Raw genomic sequence first — 12,392 nt, forward strand, 5'->3', positions numbered from 1 at the left:
TAGCCACATTATTAGTGTTTCAATTCTGCTCTTTCTCCTTTCAGAAATCTGGAATCTGGCTTGGAAGTAAAAGACATTCGCAATGGGTTGTAGTGTCGGGAAGCAGACAGTACTACGGGGATCTGTGGACCCACAGCTCATGGAGAATATGACCCCTCGGCAGGTAGAACTAGTCAAATCTTCATGGTCTGTAGTAAGCGAGGATTTGGTGGGAATAGGAACTGTTGTCTTCAAAAGGTGATTCATTTTCAGTTAGAACATAACTTTACTGAAGTGATACGATAATTCAGCAAAAAGAAACGGGTCTTTTGGAAAGACGCTTGTCTTTTTGCTGCACACTGTAAAGGCATCAAATATTCTAATTTTATTTAATGTCCTCAATGGTAATATAGAATGGTCCACTCTATTTTTGTGAATATGAACTTGATCTTTATTGATAATGGCAATATAAGGTATAGTGTACAACATAAAACTTCTAAAAAGGCTTTCAAATGGGACCGAATTGCTGGTCTCTGGAGGCGATTTATTTTTTTCTATTCTCTCTCTCTCGAAAATTCGAGTTCATCTGATGAACGGCCAAACTAATCAGGAAGGTATGAACCTATCATGCCCCTCGATTTCTCCCCATTCATACAACGAACAAAATATTGCATTTATTATAAAATAGTAAGCCTAATTTTTTAGTTATCATATATTGTTTTCTATTTATTTAAAAAAAACATACTTACTCCGGTATGCTGTAAACTTTTTTTCATGCTTTCTTTTCACCAAAAGGTATAAAATTAGCTTTAATGGGTGTAGCGGTAGCACAGGTAACGTCATACGACTAAGTAAAGGTCCTACTACTTATAAAAAACAACGTTTAATGGCAACCAGACATAATGTCTGATTGCCATTAAACGTTGAATACAGTAATCCAAGCAGCCGGAAACTTCTTAAAGAGCTCTGAAACTATAAAGAGATTACACACTACCAAAAACTAGATTAACAACGTACAATTTACCAATTAACGATGGATTGCAACATTTTGGGATTGCATTTTTGGTTTATGCAATACATGTAAGGCATTTTAAATTGACGTGAAACTTCCCCGAGTACAGCGATTATGAAACCAGTTATAGTGGAGAGGAACTTTTTGATTACAGCGTTTCCTATTGTGATAAACGTATTCCATCTTTTGCTGTGCCATTTCCGATTCGTTACAGTATTGTAATAACTTCATAATTAGTTCTCTGTGTTTGATACTTTATACAGACTATAACGAACGAAGAGAAGAATAACAGGATTAGTCAAGGGCACAAAAGGGTACTCTTACCATGAAAGACTTCAGTTCTGAAAATTGGAGAAAACTAGGTACTTGCGAGGAAACCTGATTGAAGTGTTTAAAATTATTTAAGTGGATCGAATAAATTAAATGCAGATGACGTTCTAACTCATGCTTGGACGACACACATAACGGGATATAAATGTAAGTTGAAAAAGGATGGTTTGCTTTCAGTCAACAAACTAATTAATTGCTGAAACAAACTTCCATCTGGTGTTGTGCAAGTGGGTAGTTTGAATACATTTAAAGAAGAATTGGGTAATTATTAGAAGGAATCGGCAAATGAAGTTGAGCATTTTTTTTCGCTGTTTCTGTATACGCTTATTTCCTTGTATCATTTGCCACTGCTAATACTAATTCAACCTATCCAAAACTGTTCAACTCACTCAAGCAGTTAAAAAACAATATTGACATATACATAAATAAATAAATACAGTATATAAAATATGCCTTTGTTAAAACAAAATTCATTTTAAACTAACCACACTAACCTTGGTCTGACATGAGAGAAGTTCTGACCTTTGATTGATTGATGGATTGGTTGGTTGATTGGTATAGTTTGAACTATACCAATCAACTATTGTATTATAAACCTTATAATACAACACATACGGAGATGCTTTTCCTGCCTGTTTCTCTCTGTGCATCTGTTAACTGATTCTTTGAGTCCTCTCCCCTGAAAAATTAAGAATTTCTATGGATTCGAATACTGGATCCTACGTTGGATCAACAGTGGGGAAAACTTCACAGTTTAAAAAGCAATTACGTATACTAGCTTGGGTATGACTCCATGGAAAGTAAAAATCACAGCAAAACTCACTACAGGTGTCTTGGATACCCTCTCAATTGCTTCGATCATAGAACAAGTCTCAAGAGCAGAGAAACCGACTTTTTTTTTTTTTTTTTTTTTTTATGAGAACCCCAAACACGAGAGGTATTAGAACCTATAGTACTTAGTACCGTGCTTGGGTTGGAGGTTGAGAAGACGAAAGAAGATATTTGTTGATATTGGACTTGAACTTCTGTAGATTGTAATTTTCAGGAAATACGTATGAAGGAAGGTTGTTCCAGAAAACGGCAGTTGAATGAATAAATGAAGAAGATGAAAAGTTGGTTCTGTGGGTTTGAAGTAGGACAGTAAATGGATGTTGGCTGGTGGCGGCACGTGTTCGGACTGTTTTGAAAGAGAGAGCGGGAATTATAGAAGCCAATTCAGAAGAACAGTGCCCATGGAAGTATCTGTAGAAGAGGCATGCAGCAGAAACAGTGCGTCTATGAGAAAGCGAGTGGAGAGACTCTGTTAGAGATGAATCATTAATTAACCTAACCGCCCTCTTCTGAATGGAATCAAGAAGCCTGAGAGAGGTTTTGGGGGCACCACCCCAGTTGTGGGAACAATATTCCATGGCAGGGCGGATTTGCGATTTATACAGAGTGAGCAGCTGTTTGGAAGAAAAGTAACGCCGAGAGCGAAAGAGAAAACCAAGTTTTTTAGATGCAGAGGAAGAAATATTTGTAATGTGCTTGTGCCAAGAGAGATTAGAAGTCAGGGTAATCCTCAAAAGAGATATATCATTTTGCCTAGAAATCGGAGTGTCACTAAAGATAAGCATAGGAGCAGAAGAATCCTTTTTGCGAGATATAAGACAAGATTGAGTTTTAGAAGGGTTGAAATCAACTAAGTTGTCTTTGCCCCACTGGAGAATTACCTGAAGATCGGCATTTAAGGAATTGGCAGCAGATTTTCGAGAACTTGAAGCTGATTGAGCTGGACAAGGTTTCTCAAAATGGAAAGTTGAATGCAATGTGCTATCATCGGCAAAACTATGGATAGGATTTCCAGTCAATGGAAGAAGGTCATTGATATACAAGAGGAAAAGAGTGGGGGAAAGAACTGAACCTTGGGGGACACCGGCATTAGTGGAGAAGTTAGAAGACAGAGAGCCATCTACCATCACCCTCAGTGAGCGATCAGAGAGAAAACTGGATAACCAATTACTAAAAACAGTTGGCAAACCATAAGATGGAAGCTTGTTTAGAAGACCTTTATGCCAAACACGATCAAAAGCCTTTGAGATGTCAAGAGCAACTACTTTTGTTTCACCGAACCTTTCCATTGAATTAGTCCATAAATGGGTAACAAGCCAGAATATCACCAGTGGATCGACACTGTCGGAATCCATACTGGCGATCGTTGATCAGACGGAAGGTTTCTAGGTAGTTTAAGAGTTGGCGGTTAATTGATTTCACCATTACTTTAGAAAGAGTAGAAGTAATTGCAATGGGACGATAATTGGGTGGGAGGGATTTGTCACCCTTTTTAGGAACTGGCTGGATATGAGTAAATTTCCAAGCAGAAGGAAAAACACCTTTGGAATAAGAAAGTGAAAAAAGGCGGCAAAGAATAGGAGTAAGTTCAGGAGCACAGGTTTTGAGAACAAGTGGAGAAATACCATCAGGACCTGGAGCTTTCTGAGTATCAAGATTCATCAAAATCCTTCTGATATCCTTTTGACGGAAGATCACAGGAGGCATTGAATGGAGCGTGTTAGGAATGGTGGGAGGTGTTTTACCAAGATCATTAATACATGAGCTGGAAGAAAAATGGGATGCTAGCAGGTCAGCTTTATCCTTGGCTGAAGTGACAACAGAACCATCTGGTTTGGACAGAGGTGGGAGCAGAGATGGGCAAAAGTTGCAGCCAATAGCTTTGGCAAGAGACCAGAATGCTCGACTACCATTAGGGCAAGAAGCAAGTTTTCTACTCTTAGTCTGTTCAAACTCTAGTTTGGACTGATTAATAACTGCTTTACAATTGTTGCGAGCTTTGGTGTAGGCAGAAAATGAAACTGAAGAATTAGAAACAAGCCAATTACGATATGCAACGTTCTTCTCTTGGACAGCCTTAGCACATTTATTGGAAAACCAAGGTTTAGATAAAGGACGAGATTTTAAAGTGGAGTGTGGGATAAAGGATTCCATTCCTGCAAGAATAATTTCACTGACACGATCTGAGCAAAAGCTGACATCAGAAGTTTTGAAACAGTAATCAGACCAAGGAAAAGAAGAAAAGAAGTCTCGCAGGTCATCCCATTTTGCATTCTTGTAATGCCAAACAATACGAGGTTCGGAATAGCCATGAGATAAAGGTTCCATTGGAGAAGAGACAATCACCAAGTTGTGATCTGAAGTGCCTAAAGGACCTCTCACTTCAACCTTGTACTTAGAAGGGTTGTTTGTGAGAAAAAGATCAAGCGTATTGGCTGTATGATTAGGATTGTCCGGTATTCTTGTAGGTAAATGAGCAATCTGTGCTAGGTCATTAGTAATTGCAAAAGCCTCAGCATCTCGACCTGCTGGGTCGGTGTGACTAGAAAACGGAAGCCAGCTGGAGTTGTGAACGTTAAAATCACCAAGGAAAATTACCTCACTGTTAGGAAAGTTGGACTGGAGAAAGTCGAGTTGCAAAGAGAGGAAGTCAAAGAGCTCCAAGTGATTAGTGGAGTTGGGAGAACGGTAGAGACAACAGATGAATTTTACACAATGAGGCAGAGAGATTTTAAGCCAGAGAAGATCAAAGAGAGGAGATTCCAAATTGCCAAGTCTTTGACAGGGAATATCAGAACGGACATATGCACAAGTACCACCTTTGAGGCGAAAGGAATCATACAGCAAATAATTTGGACATCTGAGATGAGCAGTGGTTGAATCAACTGATAACTGAGATTCAGTCAGAAAAAGTACATGGGGTTTGGAAGACTGCAAGTGGAAATGGACATCGTTGAGATTAGAATTGAGACCACGTATATTTGTGAAATGAATTAGGAAGTCCTTGGGAGGTTTAGATCTTTTCGCAGATAAGCTTGCTCTATTATTTTGACAATTCATGGTGTATTCAATAGTAAGAAAAAGTGGGTGGAACATGCTGTATGAAGTAATGAAATTTTTGGATATGGCGTACATGTGGTAAGAATATACCCAGATCCTTGACATAACGTGTGGCCTCGACAATGCTCCCCGCATACACACTACTCTGACTCCCTCCAGTCACTATCTGGCAGAGTAGAGGTAGCAAGAATATACACTAGCTGATCCGGAAGCTTCCTAGAGAGTTACCAATAGGTTCAGTCCGGTGTACTAACTAGCGGCCGGCCTGCGAACACCGTTTTAGAGCTGTACCCTCGAAATGTAAGGAATATTGGATCTCGCCACGACATTCATCATAACCTCAAAAATCATCAATCATACTACATGAATGATGGAAGAGATAGTGAACCAAAGCCTCCTACGATCAGTATTCAGAGGCTACTGTTGTTCCGATATATCTTCCGGTGAACAGAATAAAACACAGGAACCAAATTCTTCAGAATTCATATGAATTAAATGAAACTTGTAGTGGAAGCTGGAAAAGAATATATGTACACCGTCGTGGCAGCTAAAGGAAGAAGATATCCTGGGTCTTAGTTTCCGGATTTCCAGCCATCAGAAGTAAATTCCTGAAAACATTTTCGAAGATTTAAATGCATGAACAACTTTAACTCTTCAGAAATTTGTTCAATCTGTAATCTCTTATATTGAAAATCCAAATTAGATAGTATGAATCAGAGCTGTACTACTCAATATGATCTACGTTGATAATAATATTAGTAAAATAATAAGAGAAGTTTACCTCAATATAGTACGTAGAACACTTCCGTATGATACCCTCCAGAAATGAAAACGGAAAAAACGAAAAAATCGACAACGTACCGGTACATTAGAGTAAAATATAAATAATTAAATAATCAATTTAACACAATTCAAATCAATTTAAAACAATTAAAAATCAAATTAACGCAATTAAAAGAATCTAACGAAAATATTCAAAACGATTTTCCTTCCTAGCTTCCTAGAAAAATCGTTTTGAATATTTTCGTTAGATTCTTTTAATTGCGTTAATTTGATTTTTAATTGTTTTAAATTGATTTGAATTGTGTTAAATTGATTATTTAATTATTTATATTTTACCCTAATGTACAGGTAAGTTGTCGATTTTTTCGTTTTTTCCGTTTTAATTTCTGGAGGGTATCATATGGAAGTGTTCTAAGTACTATATTGAGGTAAACTCCTCTTATTATTTTACTAATTGAAAATCCAAGGACGTTAAATGAATGTCCTAGAACTGTTTATTGTTGCTTAGCTTTTGCCGTTGTGTTTTTCATTTTCTCTTCAAATGCCATCTTGCTTTGTTTATTGTTTTTGCTATTTATTTGTTTATTATATTGTAATTGTTGGTATGCTTTCCTTGCCCTTATGTCTGTTTCTAAAGGGTAAACCTTCCGTAAACTCCCCATGGTTTAATAAATGGAATAATAATAATATTTTTGGGACTTTGGAAGAAATCAATATCAGTAAACGAGTTCCAGAAATGCTTCCAATCCTGGCAGAAGAAAATGGTTTCATGTAGAGCTTTTCAAGGGAACTACTTTTATGGGGACAAAAGCAAATAATTGGCAAGTTCTATTTCAATTTACTTCTAGTCATTTCTGGATCTTTCTTGCCGCACCTCGTAAATCAATAAAAACTCCAAATTGCTGGCAATGATAGGGATATCGCAAGAAGCAGAAAGACGCTGACCGAGCTTATTTCAAAGAATGGAAAAGTACAGAGGATTGGGTAATCCTCTGTGTTCGATTAAATGCATATTAACGTGATAACTACTAAAATATAGATATTTTAGTAGTTATCACGCCGATTGTTTCATATATGTTTTACGTTATTTATTGTATTCCAGTGAAATCATGTTGTTCTGAATCCATTTATACCGGATGTAACGTCACGAAAATCTTGACCGTTTCTCTTAAAAACTACGCTAGTGAAAAAAGAAATCCTAAGAATATTTTCAATTCCTTTTGCTATCAGGAATACACTGTCGAATTTCTGACATGCAATTCAGAATCATCTTGTATAAGGGGCATTCATCTAGTTTTTTTTTTTTTTTTTTTGGCACTAGTCGTGAGCTGTCGCATGTAGCTAGGAATTCTTATGCTCGTAATGCTATGATGTAAATTCTTTGCTGAATAAACTACTTATCGTGGTGTGCTCTGAAACTAACCGGTCAGGTCGTGTAGATATAGAGCTTAGGTGTCCCTGAACATACAAAATATATTAAAAACAATGGAGAAATATATACTTAAAATTTAGTAAATATCAAGCAACGTTATTAAACAGAAAATTCTATTCTTAATTACAAAACAATCGAGATAAAAAAAAATGGAAAATAAATTATGTTAATTTGCAATAGTTGCAAAGAGTGTGATTTATACTTTTCTACTGATGTAACTAAAAGTACATAAATCTGCGTTTAGTGATTATTAAAATTAAGAAATTGAGCTGACATTTCACTTTCACGGTTAACTTAAAAGAATTGAAGCCATGTTGATTATCCCATAAACAAAGCTGCAGCCATCCATCAATTATGAAAACGAAGTTTGCGCACTAAAATTGATCGCGTCTACAAGAAAGAGATTAGAAATGGATATACGGGTATATGCGAAAAATTTTAATACAAAATTCCATACATCAAAAGGCGGACAAATCTATCGAAAGAAAGAACCCATCTCCGGGTGCGGTACCCTGGTGGAACCCTGAGCTTCAGCAACTAAGGCAGGTAGCAAACACCTGTAGGAAAAAATTCCAGCGGGCTAGACGTGATTGGCCTATTGCAGAAGTAGAGGCGCTCCGGGAACGATACCGTACTGCAAGGAATCAATACACAGCAAAAATCAGAGAAAGAAAACAGCGTACATGGGAGCACCTAGTTTCCACGACAGGAAATGACAGCCCCTGGGGAGTGGTCTATCGGGTGACTACAAACAGGTTTCCCAGAGGCGAGGTACTCTCAGCAATGAGGAAACCGCAAGGGGGGTTTACAAAGACGTGGCACGAAACGGTCAACAATATTTTGGATGCTATGTTTTTGGAGCACACTAATCCCACTACGCCAGAACAAGTACTGCTCTGCCAACAGAACAGCATATACACAACCCAGCAAATTGAGGAACCTTTCACCAAGATTGAGCTGGAGATTGCGGCGGCCAAGCTGAGAAACAAAAAGTCCCCAGGGGAAGATCTCCTAGAGCCAGAGATCATCAAGAAAACAGTGGACACTATCCTAGAGGAAATACTGAAACTATACAATAAATTCCTCAAAGAAGGCTACTTCCCGTGCAGTTGGAGGGTGTCGACGCTCCGGCTAATCTTGAAGAATCCCACGAAGAGGCAGGACCTTCCAGGGTCCTATCGCCCGATAGCGCTCCTGACAGTTCTCAGCAAGCTTCTTGAACATCTCCTGCGAAACAGGATAGAGAAGCACTATAGAAACGCAGGCCTAGAGTCACCCAAACAATTTGGATTTCGAAAAGGATACTCCACCACCGATGCCCTACGCAGCATCATCAACGCTGCAACAGAAACAGACCGCAAATACTTTCTTGCCATCGCGGTTGACTTTGCCGGGGCGTTTGACACCCTCTGGTGGCCAAGCGTCCTCAGCAGGCTCCGTGAGGCCAAACTCCCAAGTAATCTATACAATTGCGTCAACAGTTACCTGTGCGACAGGTCAGTAAAAGTCACTGCTCCTTACTGTACAATAACCAGACGCATCTACAGAGGATGCCCACAGGGCTCCGTCCTGGGTCCACTGCTCTGGAACGTGGTCCTGGACGGATTCCTCAACCTCAACCTCGGAAATGCAACCTCCCAGGGGTATGCGGATGACCTTGTCCTGACACTGGCAGAAAACTCCAGGGCACAGCTGGAAAACACAGCAAACCGGGCGCTCGCCATTCTACAACAATGGGCTGACGAAAATAACCTGAAGATATCATCCACTAAGACAAGCTCCATCCTACTTCGGGGAACCCTGGACACCAGGAGACCACCCCAAATAAAAGTACAAGGAACCACCGTCAAGCTGACCACAGAAATGAAATTTCTTGGGGTTGTCCTTGATAGAAACCTATCCTTCACTCCCCACCTTAACTACCTCAGAAATAAAATCAGAAATTACTCGTCACTATTTGCAAGAATCACCCGCAAGGACTGGGGCATAAAGAAGAAAACCCTTGCTCTTTTTCACAAAACTGTGTTCCTGCCAGTCATCCTCTATGCCTCGGGTGTCTGGTACAAGAAAGCAACCACTGCAACTAATAAAAGAAAACTAGAAACCATACAGAGGTACATCTTGCTGACTATCTCACGAGCTTGCAACACAGTGAGTACACACGCGCTTCAGGTGCTCACGGGTGCCCTCCCCTTGGACTTGGAAGTGATACGCAGTGGACTCCTCTACAGCCTTTCCAGAGGTATACCGGATACCTGCCTAAATTTCACATTAAACGTAGCCAGCGAACCGAAAATAGAGAAAAGAAGACTAACTGTACATCTCCAACAAACCTGGCAAACACGGTGGCAAAACTCAACAAAAGGGCAAATAACGCGAAAATTCCTCCCAACTGTCTCGGCCGTATACCCAAAATACCCAAGCTGGCTCTCCCCAGGATTGCTGGCCACGTACCTCCTAACTGGCCACGGCGCTATCAGATTCAAACTAATGACCTTTGGACTGAGCAACACTGCCCTCTGCCATTGTGGCTTAGTGGAAACGTGGGAGCATTTAATGTACCACTGCAATCTTTATGAAGACCTCCGATGCCGACTAATTACAGAATTACATTATGTACCAGAGAATCAAGAGGAACGCTTACTGGAGGAGGAGCACAGCTACAAAGCACTGGCAAACTTTGCACAAGATCTTTTTGACAGAAGGCGTACTCTTCCGCCCCCACAGCCACAATAGCGATTCTCAGGCCCACAATATATGACTTTGCAAACAACAACCATATAAGGTGCACGGACAGTCACCATCAAGACAATCCACAAAGGGATTGCATCCCAGGAAGAAACAGCAAAAAAAAAAAAAAAAAAACACCAGGACTCGACAAACTCGGATCCAACAAATGGACGAGGATCCAATAACTAATGACCATGACTCCAGACAGATCAGAGACATAAGTAACCACAGACTGGACTAAATACCCGCAACTACGGACCTGACTAAGGCACCTGTTCTGCTGCCAAGTGACACCCACAGACAGGAACCTACACACGAATGGGACAACTAGGACCCAACCAAGGACCTGACTCAAGCAGACATGCAGCCGCCAGGCCATACGGCGACCTGTGCCGGCTCCCTTGCCGGGCACACGTTCCTCCCTTCCCTGGCAGAGGGGGAGGCGACAGCCTTCTTGTTGCCTCCCCCTGCCATCCCACATCTTTTTCTCTGGTGGGGCATGGGCATGCCCCACTGGCACATGCTGGGGTCGTCTACTCTATAGATACCAGTCTTTCCTAGCTATTCCCCCCCTAGCCTTCAGTCTCCTCCCCTCTCTATCTGTATGCCAGCGCAAGACCCACATCAAAATTCTAGCTTCTTTAAATTATTTCACCCTCTCCTCGGCCATTAAATTTTCAAATGCAACCCCTTCAAACCGGGAAACATGTATGTGATCAACATACAACGTGCAAAATGTTTTTTTTTTTTTTTTTTTTTAAGGTCCTAGCCACTGAAATCTCAGGAAATTAGGTGGCAGGACCTGCCAGAGTAAATTAATTATAATACTGGTGTATCTGGTTTGCCTCCACGGGGCGAAAGTGGGGCAACGTTGGGCCTCAGTAGGGGTCCAGCGGCTAAATGACCAGATGAACAACGGTACACGACACTACATATGAACAATATCCATACACTTTTAAATCTCTGGCATTTCCAGCAAACTGGCACACCCATCACAATGTAAACAACGCGGAGATGGGGGGAACCCCTGGTGCCGTATGACCCTAAATACACTTTTCATCAAAAGAGCTGAAATCTCAGGAAATTAGGTGGCAGGACCTGCCAGAGTGAACTATATACTAGTGGGTATCTGGTCTGCCTCCATGGGGCGAAAGTGGGGCAACGTCGGGCCTCAGTAGGGGTCTGGCGGCTAAACGACCAGAAGAACAACGGTACACAACGTTACACATGTACAATATCCATACACTTTTAAATCTCTGCCTTTTCCAGTCAACTGGTTCACCCACAATGTAAACTACGCGGAGATGGAGGAAACCCCTGGTGCCGTTTGACCCTAAACACACTTTACATTTTACATCAAAAGAGCTATGAAAATTTTAATTTATCCTATGAGAATCTGACGGAGCGCTGTGATATTTAGTTCATTTTTTTGTAATTAATATTAGGTTACTTCATGCTTCTTTAAAGGAATGCTTTTTAAGGTATCCTGATTATATAAATCTAACAGTCCATAGTTTTTTGAAATGGCAGAAAACATCACTGATCTAAACAACCGACATGAACCGGGAGATATATTTTACAAACGAGGATTCAGTGATCTTATTAAAAAGGATTTAAGAGCCACTGTGAAGTGCGTGATACCCACCATGAAGACTGATGCACAGATGTGCCTGTCAAACTTACAAGAAAGAGCGAGTGTAATGCCCAAGAAGCCAATAGGAAAACACCCCGAAGTCCAGAGAATGTGAAAAAGTGGACGACAGTCGATAGCGCCGGAAATTTGTCTGCTGTTTTTCGCAATAAATCGGCATAAGCACCAGAAGTGCGCCTCTAATTCTGAGCGAGTTAGCTTCACACTCATCCCCATAAAATCCAACTTATCTATCTTTAATAACCTGCAGATAGCGTCAGATGGCTATATTTTCTCGCAATTTTTACAAGCCTACGCAGATAATGAGTGCTTCTCTCTCTTTCTCTCTCTCCATCCCCTCTGCCGAAACTCATTACTTCGAGACAATCTGACAAATGAGAACGAGTTTTATGTCAACATGTACAGGGAACGGGTATCAGGAAATCCGCTCGAAATCTTGAAGTGGCTTTACATTATAAAATAAGCAAATGTGAAAAAAATTGCAATAAAGGTTTTAATAATAACAAACCATCAGATAAACAAGAAACGATATGCAAAATATGTACTGACTTAATTTTAAACAGGTTTTTTTTTCTTATTTTTTT

The 12,392-nt window shown here is 40.2% G+C and overlaps 1 protein-coding gene across 2 annotated transcripts in view; it reads left to right on the top strand.

Annotated features, from left to right (window-relative positions):
- LOC150084873 (neuroglobin-like) overlaps positions 1–12,392 on the top strand; it is a 105,660-nt gene that overhangs the window by 58,694 nt on the left and 34,574 nt on the right. For both annotated transcript variants that reach the window (XM_090375605.1, XM_090375606.1), the window contains exon 2: positions 45–237. In XM_090375605.1, the coding sequence (XP_090231731.1) occupies positions 83–237 (155 nt within the window). In that variant the 5' untranslated portion in view covers positions 45–82. The remainder of the gene's footprint in view (positions 1–44; positions 238–12,392) is intronic.

Source organism: Mastigoproctus giganteus, chromosome 6 (genome assembly GCF_048544385.1).
Source record: "Mastigoproctus giganteus isolate SK-2022 chromosome 6, ASM4854438v1, whole genome shotgun sequence".
NCBI lineage: Eukaryota > Metazoa > Arthropoda > Arachnida > Uropygi > Thelyphonidae > Mastigoproctus > Mastigoproctus giganteus.